The sequence below is a fragment of the Bison bison genome, unplaced genomic scaffold (genome assembly GCF_000754665.1).
Source record: "Bison bison bison isolate TAMUID 2011002044 unplaced genomic scaffold, Bison_UMD1.0 scf7180017864063, whole genome shotgun sequence".
Classification (NCBI taxonomy): domain Eukaryota; kingdom Metazoa; phylum Chordata; class Mammalia; order Artiodactyla; family Bovidae; genus Bison; species Bison bison.
Window position 1 is genome coordinate 5,112,511 of NW_011494635.1, and position 18,689 is coordinate 5,131,199.

The 18,689-nt window shown below is 41.6% G+C and overlaps 2 protein-coding genes and 1 pseudogene across 2 annotated transcripts in view; all 3 read left to right on the forward strand.

Moving 5' to 3' along the window:
- The window catches only part of LOC104986160 (aldose reductase-like), a 22,129-nt gene extending 20,512 nt beyond the window's left edge, over positions 1-1,617 (forward strand). Inside the window, exon 8 of the mRNA XM_010836616.1 lies at positions 938-1,617. Within this exon, the coding sequence (XP_010834918.1) occupies positions 938-1,022 (85 nt within the window). The 3' untranslated portion in view covers positions 1,023-1,617. The remainder of the gene's footprint in view (positions 1-937) is intronic.
- Positions 1,618-2,337: 720 nt separating this feature from the next.
- On the forward strand, positions 2,338-11,313 carry LOC104985992 (dihydrodiol dehydrogenase 3-like). The gene is made up of 9 exons (XM_010836393.1): positions 2,338-2,474; positions 4,702-4,869; positions 5,158-5,274; positions 6,515-6,592; positions 7,012-7,134; positions 7,962-8,071; positions 8,941-9,106; positions 10,527-10,609; positions 11,130-11,313. Exons 1-9 carry the CDS (start codon positions 2,391-2,393, stop codon positions 11,170-11,172), a joined length of 972 nt encoding a protein of 323 aa, XP_010834695.1. The 5' UTR covers positions 2,338-2,390; the 3' UTR covers positions 11,173-11,313.
- Positions 11,314-15,311: 3,998 nt separating this feature from the next.
- LOC104985993 overlaps positions 15,312-18,689 on the forward strand; it is a 20,060-nt pseudogene continuing 16,682 nt past the window's right edge.

Genomic DNA, 18,689 nt, shown 5'->3' on the forward strand with positions numbered 1-18,689 from the left:
GGGGCCCTCTTGTGGGCTCAGTCCTGGTCTGCAGGCTTCTCTTCCTTTCCCACCCAGCTCCATGGGGATGGTTCTTTACAGCCTTGGTGTGGAGGAGTCTTCCTGCTTGTGTTGTGTGTTTTCAAGAGATGGGACCCGCTAATGTGCTTCTGGGGGAGCTGAGCTCAGCGTCCTCTTGCCCACCTGGAGCTCCTCCCCAGGACAGTGTGTGATACTCACTATGCTCTAAGTGTGGCCCCTGTGATTGTTCAGGAAGAGTCGGTGCTGATTTCTTTTCTTCCTTTCATGGATCAGGCTTTTCTGGTAGGGCAGTGGTAAAGAATCTGTCTGACAGTGCAGGAGATACAGGTTGCATCCCTGATCCAGGAAGATCCACTGGAAAAGGAAATGGCAGCCCATTCCAGTATTCTTGCCTGGAGAATACCATGGACAGAGAAACCTGTGGGGTCCATGGGGTCACAATAGAGGGGTCTTGACTTAGTGACTAAACAGTAACAAAACAGTTTCATGGCTCATGTTTTTCTCTCTTTTTTCCCTCTCTGTCTCTTTTTTTAGCTTTGTTGTTTCACCTTTCCTTACTGTATGCCTTTTCTCTCTCTCCCTCTGTGTGTTCATGACTGGGTACTTGAACAAGTACAGCACACCCACTGTTTGCATATTTGTACCACATCCAGTTTGTCCTTCACTAGCTGATGTGGTATGTCCCTGTTCTGGGGTCAGCCCAACAGGAATCTAAGGGAAACTCAGGTCATTTCTGAGTCACAACTTACCTGGCCCATGAGTGGCTTTCTGATTCTGGGAAATTTATGATTGTTTTTGAATGCCTTACTATACCCCAAATCCACACCCCAATTCTATCAGGGCTTTACATGGTCTTATGTGTGTCTTTACCCTTAGTCCCTGGCCCTGGCCCCATGCATATCTATTCCCCCTGCAGGTGTAATGAGCCACTCCAGCTGCTCTTCAGTTCAAGCTCAGAGTTAAGTGAAACGGACACCATTTTCCTGGCAAACTCCAAGTAGTGGAGAATATTGCACATAAGGATTTCTGCAATGAGTCTGCTTTGAGGGAGGCAGCGGGGTGCTGCACCGCCACCCTTTACAGATCAAGATGGCCCTGCTCAAGTCAGGGGAGAGGTGAGTGTGAATAAAAACATACAGAAATATCCTTCCAGTCTTTTGGCTCTTCCCTAGTTGTACGTTCACTTTGTTGCTGTAGATGTTTTTTTGACTGGTTCCCAGAACTCCTATGATATTTTCCAGCTGCTTTCTTTTTCCATACTTCCCTTTGCAAGGGAGACTTCACTCCTCCTAGCTCGCTATTTTGCTGACATCACTCTATGTGTTAAAATGAATTTTCCTTCACAACATTTGCTTGTACCAGCGCATCATCGTTTCCCTTACTCTTCCTAAATTTGTTGCAATTTCAGTTGTTTATCGGTTTTTCTTTTATGAATAATGTTTAGCATGATAACAAACTGTGTAAAATATGTATTGGTTACATTATAAGAGTACCCTAAAAAGTTGTGTAACTTAGTTCAAGGTATAAACACTCAAGAGTCTGTTTGAACCTGCACATGGTATCCAAAAACTGTTAATAATTGACATCAATAAACACTTTGCCAAAATGCCTGGTTTTGGTATCCTTTTCAGAATTTCACCCTAGTCAGGTCTGTAAGGGCTTCTCAGGTGGCCCAGTGGTAAGAAATCACCTGCCAATGTAAGTGACTCAAGAAACTTGGCTTTGATCCTTGGATCAGGAAGATACTGTAGTGTAGGGAATGGCAACCCACTCCTGTATTCTAGCTGGGAAATTCCATGAACTCTGGAGCCTGGCAGGGTACAGGCCATGGGGTTGTAAAAGAGTGGGACATGACTTACTGACTATACCTTGACCACCATAGGTGTATAAAGCAAAATAATTTTGCTGCTGGAAAATTTAAAAGGCAAATTTGGTTTGTTTCACATTTCGATTCTCTATTAAGAGATTATATTTTGGAAAATGCTTAATAATCAACACTTCTTAATTGTGTGATTAGTGTGCCTTCCTATACTATGAAATACTTGTTTCAATTGATGTTTCATCAAAAGTGGGCTCCATAATTAGAAAAGTGAAATGACTGGTATGTGGAGGTTTCTGTGTAACATTTGGCCAATAATTGTTTGGCACATTTCATGATTATATAACTGAAGTTATTCTGATTAAAAAATAAACTACCAAAGTAATTGGCTTCATTTCTCTTCTTACTCTATGGGCATTGGTTTAATCCTCTCCTCCTCCAATGTATCTGCTAACATTGGACAGTCAGCTGGGGCGTTAACTTCCTGTTATTTATAGCCTGTGAAGGCAGAAGAAAAGATCAGTCTGCTTATTCAGAGGTGAAACAGGTAATGGATCCCAAAGGCCAGAGAGTGAAGCTTAATGATGGCCACTTCATTCCTGTCCTGGGATTTGGCACCGCTGAAGCTAAAGAGGTGACAGAGGTGGTTTGGGGTTGAGATATAAATAGTAGTGGATGTAACATGAGTGGAAGGGACTTGGGTTGTCAAGCCCTGAGCACCTGGCTAGCTCCTTTAGCCACTAACCAGGCTAGAACCATGTCCTGTGAAAAGAGAGAGAGTATCCAGTTTTCACTTTGCATCAGGGTCTGAGGCTTTGCTCACCTGCAGATTACTCTGGGTTTCCCTCCAGTTTCTGTCTCTTTCCCAGCTTGGCACAAGAGGTGAGACTCAGCTGTCAAGATCACTGACTGTCAACTGCTTTGCTTTGAGGGCGATTGCAATGGCCGGTCTCTGTGTATTTCATTAGTTACAGAACTCTTACCTCCTTCAAAAATGATGTGACCCAGAGAAGTATTTGAGGTGGAAGTTCCTAAGGATGAGGCGAATAGGAACTAATGGGAGAGAACTGCTTCTCTACTGTGGGGTGCCTTGTAGGTGCCAGGCAAGACACTCCAGTTGTGTTTTGCCTTGTACTTCTTGCTCCTTGGAAACTTCTTCTAATGGAAAATATGGTGTCACTTGAGGGGATAAGCTACCATCTTACAGGCCATGTTGTGTAATGCATCCCTTGGGTGTTGTAATGTCTTTTTATTAAAGTGTAGTTTTCAGTGCTTGGACAGAAAAGGGACTAGCAGACAAATCTCTAGACCTGAAGCCAGAAAGTTTGCTGTCCATCTTGTCTTTAGAGAATGTAGTTGTGACAAATTCTGATCCTGAAACTTTGGGTCTCACTTTTATCATTTGGAGAACAGAAGGAAATATTCAGAGGCATTTTGGAAAGAGAAGACAGGACATTTTAGTGCCAAGTAGGGTGCAGGGAGTAAAGTGTCCAGGCTAGTACTAAAGTTTACTGGTCCATTCCTAGTATATCCCTGAATACCCAAGTGTTTAAGAAAGACCAGGACTGAACCCAACAGAGAGCAGTTGCACCAATTATCTACCTCCTTGAAATAGAAAAGATTCTGACACATGAAAAAGAAATAGAATATTATTCAGCATTTTAAACAAAGTTAATACTGCCATTTGAAATTACACAGGTGAACTGGGAGAAGTTTAGCTAGGTGAAGTAAGCCAGAAATAAAGACAAATACTACATGATGTCTTTGTGAAAAGTGAAAGTGAAATCGCTCAGTCGTGTCCGACTCTTTGCGACCCAATGGACTGTAGCCTACCAGGCTCCTCTGTCCATGGGATTTTCCAGGCAAGAACACTGGAGTGGGTTGCCATTTCCTTCTCCAGGAGATCTTCTTGACCCAGGGATCAAACCTGGGTCTCCTTCATTTTAGGCAGACACTTTACTGTCTGAGCCACCAAGGAAGTCTCTTTGTAGGTGGAATCTAAAATAGTGGAACTTATAGAAACAGAGTAGAGAAATGAAGACCAAAAGCTGGAGATAAATCTGTGAAAAATGGAAAGATGTTTGTCAACAGTCTAGACCTTCAGTGATACAATGAATAAGTTGGTGACCTGATGCACAGCACCGTGACTATAGTTATAAATAATGGGTGATACCCTGAGATTTTGTAGAGATTAGATCTGAAGTTTTCTTATAAACCCCCTAAAGTAAGGTAAGTGAAATGAGTGATCTGCTAAATAGCTTGATTTTAGTGATCATCAACAATGAACGCTTATATGAGAACATCACTTTTTATACCTTGAATAGATACAGTTTATATTTGGTGTATTCCATGTAGCTTTACTGGTAGACAGTGGTCTTAGAAGCTTTCACCTTGCTTCTTGATGCTTTTTGTTATTTAGTTTTTCAGTTACTAAGTCATGTCTGACTCTTTGTGATCCTATGGATTACAACAGTCCAGGCTCCCTGTCTCTCACTATCTCCTGTAGTTAATGTCTTTACCATGTACCTTATACCTTTTTTATTTTGCTTCAAGAATCTTATAGTATAAATCACATTCATTACTACAACTTAATGCTGAGTCCTTTGGGTCCACTGAAACTGGACGTGGTCTTGGGGTCCTCTGATGCCTGTGATCGACCATGGATCATTTGGGATGTAAGGGTTACTGGGTGGGTATTTAAAATCTGACCAGGAATGTTCAGGGAAACTGTCATGGGTTCAGCACCAGACCAGAACTAATCAAAGATATGAAGAAAAGTTGATTCTTTGGAAGATCAAAGCTTGCGCTAGCAATCTCTTAATCATGTGGGTATTCAACTTCTACCTTTGTTGCTTATGTAGGTTCCTAAGAGTGAAGCTCTGGAAGTCACCAAATTTGCTATAGAGGTTGGGTTCCGCCATATTGACTGTGCTCATGTGTACCAAAATGAAGAGCACGTTGGCCAGGCCATTCGAAGCAAGATTGCAGATGGCACTGTGAAGAGAGAAGACATATTCTACACTTCAAAGGTGCTGCATGTTGTGTGTTGAATGTGTGTACTAGTGAGTGTGCCCAGGTCACTATTATATAATAGGATCATGTTTGGTGAAGAATTGATTGGTGAACTATGCTTCTTGGTATAGTCTTAAGGTATTAGAAATCCCTGGTGTTCAGTGTTTAAGACTTGGCACATTACTATTATGGGCTCCCATTCCATCATGTGTCAGGGAAGTAATATCCCATAAGCCATGCAGTAAGACCAAAAGAAAATTTCCTAAATTTTTATTAATAAAATTTCTATTTTTTAATATTTTCAGCTTTGGTGCACTTTCCTTCGACCAGAGTTGGTCAGACCAGCCTTGGAAAAGTCACTGAAAAATCTTCACCTGGACTATGTTGATCTCTATATTATTCATTTTCCACTGGCTATGAAGGTTGGATATATGTGTGATCACATCAATTTTAAATCTTGTATTAGAATGTGCGTCAACTTACATGGATGGTTGAATTAAGATTTTTCTTAGTAGATTGAAGGGATGATTACACCAGAGTAGAATCCCCCAAATAATCACTTGTGATCATCTTTTTACTGAGCTTCTTTAAATCTGTTACATGCCCCCCCAGACAAAGGAGTTAATAATCCAAGACTCTCTGCCAGAAAAACTTGAGGCAGTAGAAACAGGCAAGTTCTGTACACAGTCTTGATTATGACTCCTGAGTGTCTGGGGATTTCATGAACCAAGAGTTTGGTGCAGCTGTGGTGAACATGGGACTGCCTCATATTGAACATGATTAGTTTATCTTGTCTTTCACCCTTTCAAGGTTAGCAGATTTGGTGCTGTTCCCTCTGGGTGTGTCTAAACTTTGTACCTTTATAAGGAGTTGGGAGATATTGTCTAGTCTTGCTTGACTTTATGATGAGCTTTGTAGACTGCACTTAGTCATTAAGAATGGTTTACTTAGAAATCTTGATTTCTAGTTATAGAAATCAACTCAAGCCATCTAATGCAAAATAACTTAGTGGAGTATGTAGGTGGCAAGTCCCAGACACAGAGAGTTTTGAGGATTCTCAGGACTCCTCAGAAATGTCTCTTTTTCCTATCCCTTATAAGGGGATTACTTTATTTTTACTGAACATTTTCCATTGGTGGAAAATATGACCTTGGGGGCATTTCAAAGCTCAGGGTCATAAGCATTTGAGAGCACATCTGGATCTTTCACATTCCATATCATCCTAATGAGAGCCTTGCTGGTTCACATGCCTGTCCTAGGGCATCTAATGCTAGAAGGGTAAAGGAAATTTGATTATCTAGCCCAGGTCTAGTTTACAAGTTTTATTTTGGAAACTATGGCATGTAAGTTACTGCCATTCTCAGATCAGAGATATTTCAAAAGAACCAAGTACAGGGAACAGAAAAAATTAACAAGAAGTCACTGGAAGTCCCTTTTAGGACATAGAAAAATTATTGCAACATATAATAAGTGTAAGAGATTAGAATAAGCCTCCCTCAAAAGACATTGCTTACAACTCCATACACAAATCACTTTGCAAATATTAGTATGTAGAAAGTTATAAACCTACCTCATAGAGGTTTAATTCTTAGTGCCTGGCAGCCTGGCTAAATGTGGAGAAATTATTTTGTCACATCTCTAATATATCTGCCTCTGTTCCAGCCAGGGGAGGAATTATTTCCAAAAGATGAAAATGGAAAACTGATAGGTGATTCGGTGGATCTCTGTCACACGTGGGAGGTGAGTCCAGGGAGGAGAGAAACAGAGGAGGATCCAGGAGAGGGGGAAACTCCTTCATTTCTGCTACCTGTGAGAATGGGCTGTGGACCATCAGACTCGGCAGTTCATGAATCTAAGGGCTGGGATGCTGGGTTTGTGGCGAGGAAACCATTGCTGAAATGTTCATAGAAAAGAACGGAGGAGGAGAATATGGGACAGTGTAGACAGGCATCTCTTTCCTTCCTTGTGATATGTCTTCTCCAGGGTTTTCTAAGGAGGAGTTGGTAATTCTTCTTCGATCATGACCTTCTTCCCCTTTTTCCTTTCTTAAAATCAATGTAAATTCTTGACATGAGACACTTTTTACAGGTTTTTTTCCCAGCATTTATTCTTGGTCTATCACTCATTTCAAACGACTGTTCACCACCTCTCCCTCCCAGGCCCTGGAGAAGTGTAAGGATGCAGGGCTGGCCAAGTCCATCGGGGTATCCAACTTCAACCACAAGCAGCTGGAGAAGATCCTGAACAAGCCAGGGCTCAAGTACAAGCCAGTCTGCAACCAGGTGAGCAGCTCGGCTCCTCTTCCTCCTCTCTTCAGAACCTCCTTCTTGCGCTGGAGCCTGATGTCTGTCTGTCCTCCCCTCCTGTTCATCCAACCTTTGTGGGACAGAGGATTCTAGAGAGTAGAGTTGCTGTCTGGATAGTGTGAATAGAAGCCCAAATCTGATGTAGTCAGATTTGATGTATCTATCTGATGTAGTCTGGATGGAAAAGGTAGGGAGGGCATCCTGCTAAATTGTGGGTAGAACTTAGAACTAGAGGTAGGATGTGTTTTCCTGAGATTAAAGGATGACAAGATTGGACGGGAAAGTGCCCTGGAATGAACTTTGTGTACGAAGGAAGCCATGAAAACATTGAATGGGAAGTAAATTAATAAAGTAACCAATCAGCTGAAATGGGTGGTGAGGGTTTGTGTGGGGTTCTGATGACTGAATCCTTAGTCTTGGTGTCTCAACATTTATGAGTCTCAACAGGGAGCACAGAACAGAAAAATGTGCTGGAGATGATGAAATTCATCCAGGTTAGAGGGTGAAGTTAAAGGTTCAAGGTGATGCTAACAGAAGATAAAACATTTACCAGGGAATATCTACTCAAATATAGAGTACACCTTTTGATTACTCAACTTGGACTGGTTCTCCCATCCATGGTCTGTCATAAAATTAACTGTATAAACACACTTTTCTCTATTGTTCTCTAGATGTTGATATTTCCATTTTACATTTAATGTTGCAACCTTTCCTTTAGGCACTTAAAACTTTTAATCTGCCTCTGTCATATTAATATTACCTTTTCAAATAATCTGACACTCTTCTCTGTTGACATTCTGCAGGTGGAATGTCACCCTTATCTCAACCAGAGCAAGCTGTTGGATTTCTGCAAGTCACATGATATTGTTCTTGTAGCCTATGGTGCTCTGGGATCCCAACGAGTAAAAGAATGGTATTGAATCCTACTGAAGACAACTGGGAGTTTCCTTAAAATTCAATTTTTGATGAGCTATTTAAAAATACAGTACCCAGATAACTCTTATAAGCAAAGGGAAGTGAGGGGACAGATGGAATATTTTCTTCTATCTTCCTATCACCCAGCCATTTTTCTACATTGTATTAGCTTGTAGACTCATCATTAACAGATATCTGCATTAAAATCTATATATAATCCCCTAGTTGAAACCAGAAACACAAGCTTATGTCATGATTTATATAGATATTAACTAATAAAACATTTCTAAAAATAGAAATTCCAAGCCTCACTTACCTTATGTCTAAAATTGGTATAATAATATGCAATTCTCAGGTCTATTATGATAGAAAAAACTAAACTTGAACCATTTTGTATATATCTAAAGAAGAGTGGTGACAGAATAGATTTCTCTGATTTTGAGAGTACTCAGTGTTTATCACTTAGGACTATTCACTTAGGAAAGTGAAAATTTTTAAAAATCCCTGTTTTTTTCCTTCTGTTCTCTGTTCATGGCCTTGATTATAGAAGAAAAACAACCTCTGAGAATTAAAAAAAAAAAAATCCACGACTTTAGCACTCCTGGTCTCAGGTCAATAATGCATCCAAATAACCTGCAGAGCTTTGTAAACACAGAATGGGATGTGACACAGTTGAAATGCTGATTTAGTTTGTCTTCAGCTAGCCATGGAATTTTTATGTCTGACAAGATCCCAGGTGATACTGATGATGCTGGTACACTTTGAGAAGCACTGGTATAGAGAGGACCTACTTAATCTGTTTGGGAAAACTACTCACAAACTGCATACTTAGGCTCAGCTCCTCTGGATTTCTGAATTTTCTTCTAGGGTGAACTTGAATCTCCCTGTTCTCTTGGAGGACTCAGTTCTTTGTGCCATTGCCAAAAAGCACAAGCAAACCCCAGCTCTGGTTGTCCTTCGTTACCAGATACAACGTGGGGTTGTTGTTCTGGCCAAGAGTTACAACAAGAAGCGGATCAAAGAGAACATACAGGTGATGAGTGGGGCTCTGGGCCGAGGCCTCCTATGGAATATCCTTCATGAGGGTCATTCTTTGTCTGTCTCTCAAGACTTTCCTTGAGTCAAGATGAATTACCTGTTCTTCCCTATGCATGAATGACTTGTGTGTATTCCTGATGGTTTTCTTTTCCTGCTGTGGCAGCAGGAGAGGTGGCCTCCCTGAAGAGGGTTCAGTTCTGTTCAATTAAGTCATCCAGTCATGTCTGACCCTTTACGGCCTATGGATTTCAGCATGCCAGGCTTCCCTGTCCGTTACCATATCCTGGAGCTTGCTGAAACTCATGTCAATTAAGTCGGTGATGCCATCCAACCATCTCATCCTTTGTCATCCTCCTTTCCTCTTGCCTTCCATCTTTCCTTTTGATGATTGTAGGGGAGAAAGTGGTCTCCCCATCCTATTCCTCCACCATCTTAGGACTGCCTCGGCCCTTCTCTTCTATTTAACTATTCAGTCCTTTGTACTGTGTTCTTAAAATTGAAAATAAGTGTTCTTTCTCAGAATGGTACATTCATCTTTAAAGATGTCTTGACTGCTCTTGACTGTTCTTTTATTTAAAATTTAGTATCACTTTACTGATTTCCACAAAAGAATATTGTTTAACTCCTTGGATCATGCTGCACTGAAATACTAGATCACTCTGGAGAAATGTATTTCTTTAGAAAATTGAGCTTTTCTTTTCATGACTATGATGTTAATTTTTAATAACTTGCTGTTCTTTAACATTTTAAACACTTTTCATAACTTTCTCCACTAAAGTGTCAGTCGCTTCAGTTGTGTGTGACTCCTTGTGACCCCATGGACTGTAGTCTGTCAGGCTCCTCTGTCCATGCAATGCCCCAGGCAAGAATACTGAAGTTGGTTGCCATTTCCTTCTCCAGGGGATTTTCTCAACACAGAGATCTTCTCCACTAAGGCACTGACATATAGGTTTTGTTAGATTTATTCATAGGTAAGAAGTAAGTTTGAAATCAGATTCCTGATAGGCTTTCAAGGGGGAGCCTCCACCCACGCTGCTTCAGCTGAAAGCTGTCACCCTTAGTGCGTGTTGGGAAGACGAAATCAGTCTAATGTTAGCTCAGGTTCAAGTATCGAGTTAGGAGTGTCCACAGCAGTTTGTTTGGAAAAAGATTTTAGTTTGTTTCCTGTCGCAAGTGATTCACTTAGAAAGATAAGGGATTGATACACAGTAATGTTAGTGAGGTGGACAGAGTAGGAGAAGGTGTGGGAAGGAGAGGTGAGAACTCAGCAAGGGTCCCAGGTTGTTCTACTGGAAGCTGAGGACAGACACGGCTTCCCTGTCCCCTCTGTCTCCAGCCAGCTGGAAAGTCCTCCAGTCCCCAGGGGATGCTGGCTCCCTGAGGGAGAGGTTAATGTGATTGTTCCTTCCTTCCAGGTGTTTGACTTTGAACTGACTCCAGAAGACATGAAAGCAATCGATGGCCTCAACAGAAATAAAAGATATTATGAATTTCTTATGTAAGTGACTGTTTCACAAACACAGTCGTTTTTGTTTTTGTTTTTTGTAGCAGAGAGGTGAGCAGGGGAACTAAGCTTTTTAAAAGCTTAAGTCTAGAAAGACAGTCTTTATTTCCAGAGTAGGAGTGAGCCAGGTACTTCCTGCAGACCTCAGCCCAGAGGTTTCCTTCAGGGCTCCATCCTCGATCAACAGAAATTGATTGGGGACCAGGAGAGCCCATCAGTAAAATTCCCACAGTTGACATTGTGGTGAATAAATTCACTACTTTGTGCCCCGAATCCCTGAGCCTAGTGTACCTCCTGTCAGAGCCCAGGGAGCCAGGAAACACAAAGGGCACAGTGCCTGCAGCCCACTATTCTTTCAGGGACCAGTGAACATGTTTAATTGTTAATTCTTTTTACATAAGGAAAAAGAATTAGTTATTATATAAGAATAAAATAAGACAGTTATTATTATTAATAATAACTATATTATTATGAAGCCAGATTTCATAAATGAGTCCATCTCTTTGTCTTCCAGTGGTGTCGGTCACCCTGAGTATCCATTCTCTGAAGAATATTGATCAACTCACTGTGGTTCTTCGATAACTCTTTACTTCTGTGGGGTGGTGAATATTTTTATGCTTGATGAAGAAATTTAAATAAAGTGTCTGAACTTCTGAAACCATGCCTTTCTTTTTAAAAATAAACAGTTTATGAAACAGCATAGACTTTAAAGTAAGAATGCTCTTTCTTTCCTGTCATTGAAATAATACATATATATGACAGAATATTTAGGTAGAAAAGGGAAAGGATAGGAAATAAAGATCAGTCATGTTTACCCATTCGATAATACTTACCTTTTGTGCATTTACCTTGTAATTTTCCTAGGCACATATGTGCATTTTTTTATTTACAAAGACAAATAAACTTCATTCTACAGATTGTATACTTCTTTTGAAACATAGCCTAAGTATCTTGGTAAGCTAAAAATATGATTTAAAAAATCCAGTATTATATTTTGCTTCCTGTATAGCAAGTAGCACATCTTAGTCATTTATGTAATTTCTTATTTGTCTGCCCGTGCTCAGCATTTTGATGAATCCTTACATATTTTGAGTTTATTCAGTGGTCATTCTGAAAAACTTTACTGAACATTCTTTAGAAAGACATTGTCATATCAACAAATGTAAATAAGTGAAATGAGAAATGTCTTGAGTCATTAGTCTCGTGGAGAATGAGACGGTGAATGAAATCAGGAGAATTTAACTGTTAGAAATGGTTAAGTGTCTGTTGAGATAATTCTGCACAATCTCTCCCATTTCTGTACTTCTTTTAGAGGTATTAATTACACTTCATTATACACAACTTTTCATTTGTACAAAACAGCCTTGAAACACAGAGAAAGCGGCTCCTTGCATTTCTCTGGAACAGGAAACACTTATTCCAGGAAGGAAGAGTTTTCATGGAACACTTAAGGGCCAACAAGTCTGCTGATGTGGGTGGAGTTTAGTGAGGTGGGGAGACAGGAGCTAAAGGCAAGTCAGAGAGCTGGTGGGGCAGGGGGTCCTTGTCATACAGGCTTTTAAAGGACTTTACTGTGAGGGAAATGGAGAAGGATATTTCCAGAACACTGCTCCTCAGGCCCCACTCTGATGGCCACCCTGCCCTATCCAGACATCCTGCTGGTCTAAGCTGGATCTGTACCCCCCAACTGCCCACTCTGCCCAGCATGGACGCCCTTGCCCCAGGGGGAGTGAACTGGATCCAGTGGTGCTAAGGGGGCATTTATGGGCTAGGGGGTGCATGGGCTGCCCAGTGAACTGGCCGAGTCCTGGGCAGCATCTGGCCGCCGCCTCAACCTGTTCCTGGAGCAGGAGTGGGTGCATGTCTCAGGAGAGGAGTCAGGTTTCCGGGCCTCCTGTGGGTCCCCCTGGGTTCACAGCAGCTGTGGGGCTGAGACCACTCAGGGTTGTGCCAGGGCTGCAGTGCCCAGTGTGTGGTGTGCATGGGTCTCTCCAGGGAGGACCTCTGAGCTCCTGTCCTCCCCTCCTCATCTGGGGCCCTCCCAGGGGCTCAGTCCTGATCTGCTGGCTTCTCTTCCCTTCCCACCCAGCTCCATGGGGATGATTCTTTACAGCCTTGGTGTGGAGGGGGCTTCCTGCTGGTGTCGTGTGTTATTAGGAGATGTGACCCTGATGTGCTCCTGGGGGAGCTGAGCTCAGTGTCCTCTTGTCCACGTGGAGCTCCTCTCAGGACAGTTGTGACACTCACTGTGAGCTAAATGTGGCTCCTGTGATTGTTCAGGAAGAGTTGGTGCTGATTTCTTTTTTTTCCTTTCATGGATCAGGCTTCCCAGGTAGGGCAGTGGTAAAGAATTTGCCTGCCAATGCAGTAGATGTGGGTTGGATCTCATCCAGGAAGATCCACTGGAAAAAGAAATGCAGCCAACTCCAGTATTCTTGCCTGCAGAATCCCATGGACAGAAAAGCCTGTGAGGCTACCGTCCATTGGGTTGCAATAGAGGGGTCTGACATAGCGACTAAACAGTAACAAAAACTGTTTCATGGCTCATTTTTTTCTCTCTTTTTTCCTCTCTGTCTTTTTTTTTTTTTTTTTTTAAAGCTTTCTTGTTTCACCCTTTCTTTGTTGTACCCCTTCTCTCTGTCTCCTTCTGTGTGTTCATGACTGGGTACTTGGAAAAGCACAGCACACCCACTGTTTGCAGATTTGTATCACACCCTGATTGTTCTTCACTAGCTGACGTGGCATGTGCCTGGTCCTCGGGTCAGCTCAACAGAAAACTAAGGGAAACTCAGGTCATTTCTGAGTCAACAACATGCCTGGAGCGTGAGTGGCTTTCTGATTCTGGGAAATTTATGATTGATTTTGAATGCCTTACTATTCCCCAAATCCACACCCCAGTTCTATCAGGGTTTTACATGGTCTTGTGTGTGTCTCCACACTTGGTCCCGGCCCTGGTCCCATATTATATCTAGTCCCCCTGAAGCTTTAATGAGCCACTCCTGCTGCTCTTCTGTTCAAACTCAGAAATAAGTGAAATGGATACCAGTTTCTAGGCAAGGCACAAATAGGGGAGAATATTGCACTCAAGGATTTCTGCAATGAGTCTGCTTTGAGGGAGACAACAGGGTGCTGAGCCACTGCCCTTTATAGATAAGATGGCTCTGTTCAAGTCAGGGGAGAGGTGAGTGTGAATAAAAACATACGGGAATGTCCTTCCACAGTTCTGGATCTTTCCTAGTTGTGCATTCACGTTGCTGCTGTAGATGTTTTTTTTGACTGTTTCCCAGAACTCCTATGACATTTTTCAGCTGCTTTCTCTTTCCAAGAGGTACTTCACTCCTCCTAGCTCACTATTTTGCTGACATCACTCTATGTGATAAAATGAATTTTTCTTCACAACATCCCCTGTACCAGTGCATCATGATTTCCCTTAATCTTCCCAAATTTGTTGCAATTTCAGTTGTTTATAGGTTTTTATTTTAAGAATAATATTTAGCATGAAAACAAACTGTGTAAAATATGTACTGGTAACATTATAAGAGTACTCTAAAAAGTTATGTAGTGTAGTACAAGGTATAAATACTCAAGAGTCTGTTTGAACCTGCACATGGTATCAAAACATTGTTAATGATTAATGCCAATAAACACTTTGCCAAACTGTCTGGTTTTAGTGTCCTTTTCAGAATTTCACCCTAGTCAGGTCTGTAAGGGCTTCTCAGGTGGCCCAGTGGTAAGAATTCACCTGCCAATGTAAGTGACACAAGAGACTTTGGTTTGATCCCTGGATCAGGAAGATACTGTGGTGTAGGAAATGGCAACCCACTCCTGTATTCTAGCTGGGAAATTCAGTGAACTGTGGAGCCTGCAGGGTACAGTCCATGGGGTTGTAAAAGAGTCAGACATGAGTTACTGACCGTACCTCTACCACCATAGGTGTGTAAAGCAAAATAATTTTGCTGCTGGAAAATTTAAAAGGCAAATTTGGTTTGTTTCACATTTTGATTCTCTACTAAGAGATTACATTTTGGAAAGTGCTTAATAATCAACGGAGAAGGCAATGGCACCCCACTCCAGTACTCTTGCCTGGAAAATCCCATAGACGGAGGAGCCTGGTAGGCTGCAGTCCATGGGGTCGCTAAGAGTCGGACACAACTGAGCAACTTCACTTTCACTTTTCACTTTCATGTATTGGAGAAGGAAATGGCAACCCACTCCAGTGTTCCTGCCTGGAGAATCCCAGGGATGGGGGAGCCTGGTGGGCTGCCGTCTATGGGGTCACTCAGAGTTGGACACGACTGAAGTGACTTAGCAGTAACAGTAATAATCAACACTTTTAAATTGTGTGACTAGTGTGTCTTTCTGTACTATGAAGTAGTTGATTCAACTGATGTTTGATCAAAAGTGGGCTTCATAATTAGAAAAGTGAAATGACTGGCGTGTGGAGGTTTCTGTGTAAAGTTTGGTCAATAATTGTTTGGCACATTTCATCTTTATATAAGTTAAGTTTTTCTTTCTGATAAAAAAAATGTAACTGGCTTCAATTCTCTTCTTACTCAGTGGGCACTGGTTTAATCCTTCTCCTCCTCCAATGTATCTGCTAACATTGGACAGTCAACTGGGGTGTTAACTTCCTGTTATTTGTAACCTGTGAAGGCAGAAGAAAACATCAGTCTGCTTATTAGATTAGAAACGAGCAATGTATCCTAGAGGCCAGAGAGTGAAGCTAAGTGACAGCCACTTCATTCCTTTCCTGGGATTTGGCAGCGCTGAAACTAAAGAGATAACAGAGGTGATTTGGGGTTGAGGTATAAATAGTAGTGGATGTAACATGAGCAGAAGGGACTTGGGTTGTCAAGCATTGAGTTCCTGGGTGACTCTGGGAGGGTCACATGATTCCACTAATCAGGCTAGGACCATGCCCTGTGAAAGGGGAGAGAGCACCCAGTCTTCACTCTGCATCAGGGTCTGAGGCTGTGCTCACCGGCAGATTACCCTGGGTTCCCCTCCAGTTTCGACCTCTTTCCCAGCTTGGCAGAAGTGGTGAGACTCGGCTGTCAAGATCACTGACTGTCAACTGCTTTGCTTTGAGAGCTTTTGCAATGGCCAGGTTTCTCTGTATGTTTTATTCCAGAACTCTTCCTCCTTCCAAAAAAGCATGACCCAGAGAAGTATTTGAGGTGGAAAGTCCTAAGGATGAGGTGAATAGGAACTAATTGGAGAGAATTGCTTCTCTACCGTGGGGTACCTGGTAGGTGCCAGGCAAGACACTCCAGCTGTGTTTTGCCTTGTACTTTGGTTGCTGCTTGGGAAACTTCTAATGCAAAATATAGTGTCATTTGAGGGGATAAGCTACCATCTTACAGGCCAGGTTTTGTAATGCATCCCTTGGGTGTTGTAATGTCTTTTTATTAAAGTGTAGTTTTCAGTGCTTGGACAGAAAAGGGACTAGCGGACAAGTTTCTAGACCTGAAGCCAGAAAGTTTGCTGTCTATCTTGTCTTTAGAGAATGTAGTAGTGACAAGGTCTGATCCTGAAACTTTGCATCTCACTTTTTTCATTTGGAAATTAGAAGGAAATATTCAGAGGCATTTTGGAAAGAGAAGACAGGACTTTCTAGTGCAAAGTAGGGTGCAGGGAGTAAAGTGTCCAGGTTAGTACTGAAGCTCACTAGTCCATTCCTCAGTACATTCTCCGAATGCCAGAATGTTTAAGAAAGACCAGGACTGAACCCAACAGAGGGTGGTTACACCAATTATCTAACTCCTTGTAATAGAAAAGATTCTACACATGTAAAATAAATGGAATATTACTCAGCATTTAAACCGTTAGTCCTGCCATTTGAAACCACACAGGTGAACTGAGAGAACTTTAGCTAAGTGAAGTAAGCCAGAAATAAAAAGACAAATAGTACATGATCTCTTTGTGAAAAGTGAAAGTGAAGTCACTCAGTCGTGTCTGACTCACTGGGACCCCATGGACTGTAGCTTACCAGGCTCTTCTGTCCATGGAATTTTCCAGGCAAGGTACATGAGTGCGTTGCCATTTCCTTCTCCAGGAGATCTTCTCGACCCAGGGATCTAACCCGGTTCTCCCACATTGTAAGTAGACGCTTTACCATCTGAAACACCAGGGGAGTCTCTTTGTAGGTGAAATCTAAAATAGTGTAACTTATAGAAACAAAGAGTAGAGAAATGAAGACCAGAAGCTGGAGATAAATCTGCGACAAATGGAAAAATATTGGTCAACAGTCTAGAACTTGAGTGATAAGATGAATAAGTTGGTAACCTGATGGACAGCACCATGACAATAATTAAAAATAATGGGTGATACCCTGAGATTTTGTAGAGAGTAGATGTGAAGTCTTCTTACAAACCCCCTAAAGTAAGGTAAGTGAAATGAGGGATCTGCTAAATAGCTTGATTTTGGTGATCATAAACAATGGATCCTTATATGAGAACATCACTTTGTACACCTTGAATAGATACAGTTTATATTTGGTGTATTCCATTTGGTGCTTCAGTGGTAGACAGTGGTCTTAGAAGCTTTCACCATGTTTCTTGATGCTTTTTGTTATTGTTGCTTTTCAGTCACTAAGTCATGTCCAACTCTTTATGATCCTATGGATTGCAACAGACCTTACTCCCTGTCTCTATCTCCTGTAATTTAATGTCTTTACCATGTACCTTATACCTTTGCTGATTTTGCTTCAACTATCTTATAGTATAAATCATATTCATGACCACAACTTTATGCTGAGTTCTTTGGATCCACTGAACCTGGAGGTTGGCTTAGGGTCCTCTGATGCCAGTGATCAATCATGGATCATTAGGGATGTAAGGGTTACTGGCTGTGTATATAAAAATAAATAAATAAAAAATAAAATCTGACCAGGAACATTCAGGTAAACTGTCCAGGTTCAGCACCACACATACATATCTAATCAAAGACATGGAGAAACGTTGATTTGGAAGATCAAAGCTTGTGCTAGCAATCTCTTAATCATGTGGATATTCAACTTCTACCTTTGTTGCTTATGTATGTTCCTAAGAGTGAAGCTCTTGTAGTCACCAAATTCACTATATTGACTATGCTCATGTGTACAAAAATGAAGAGCACATTGGCCAGGCCATTCGAAGCAAGATTGCAGATGGCACTGTGAAGAGAGATGATATATTCTACACTTCAAATGTGTTGTGTGTTGTGTGTGTGAACATGTGTGCTAGTGAATGTGCCCAGGGGACTGTTTTATATATAGGATCATTTGTTTGGTGAGCAGTTGATTGGTGAACTATGCTTCTTGGTATATTCTTAAGGTATTAGAAATCCTTGGTGTTCAGTGTTTAAGAATTGGCACATTACCATCATTGGTCAAGGAAGTAATATCAGAAGCCAAATGGTAAGACCAAATGAAAATTTACTAAGAATGTTTTATAAAATTTCCATTCTTTACTATTTGCAGCTTTGGTGTACTTTGCTTCAATCAGAGTTGGTCAGACCAGCCTTGGAAAAGTCACTGAAAACTCCTCAACTGGACTATGTCAATCTCTATATTATTCATTATCCACTGGCTGCAAAGGTTGGAAATTTGTGTGATCAGATCAATGTTATATCTTGTGTTAGAATGTGTGTCAGGAGGGGGCGGTCCTAAGATGGCAGATGAATAGGAAGGGGAGACCACTTTCTCCCCCACAAGTTCATTGAAAGAACATTTGAACGTTGAGCAAACTCCACAGAACAACTTCTGAACGCTGGCAGAGGACATCAGGCACCCAGAAAAGCCTCCCATTGTCTTCGAAAGGAGGTAGGACAAAAAATAAAAGATAAAAAGAGAGACAAAAGAGTTAGGGATGGAGATCCATCCCAGGAAGGGAGTTTTAATAGAGGAGAAGTTTCCAAACACCAGGAAACCCTCTCACCAGCAGGTCTGGGGGAAGTTTTCGAATCTTGGAGGGCAACATAACCAAGAAGAAAAATAAATAAATAAAACCCACAGATTACATGCCTAAAGGCAACTCTCAGCAGAGAAGTACCCCAAATGCTCACATCCACCACCAGCAAGCAGGGGTGGGGTGGG

Excerpts from the sequence above, each read along its gene's own strand:
- LOC104985992 (XM_010836393.1), top strand. The coding sequence starts at position 2,391 with ATGGATCCCAAAGGCCAGAGAGTGAAGCTTAATGATGGCCACTTCATT. Across the intron at positions 2,475-4,701 it reads GCACCGCTGAAGCTAAAGAG|GTTCCTAAGAGTGAAGCTCT; the intron begins GTGACAGAGGTG and ends TTGCTTATGTAG. Across the intron at positions 8,072-8,940 it reads TCCCAACGAGTAAAAGAATG|GGTGAACTTGAATCTCCCTG; the intron begins GTATTGAATCCT and ends ATTTTCTTCTAG.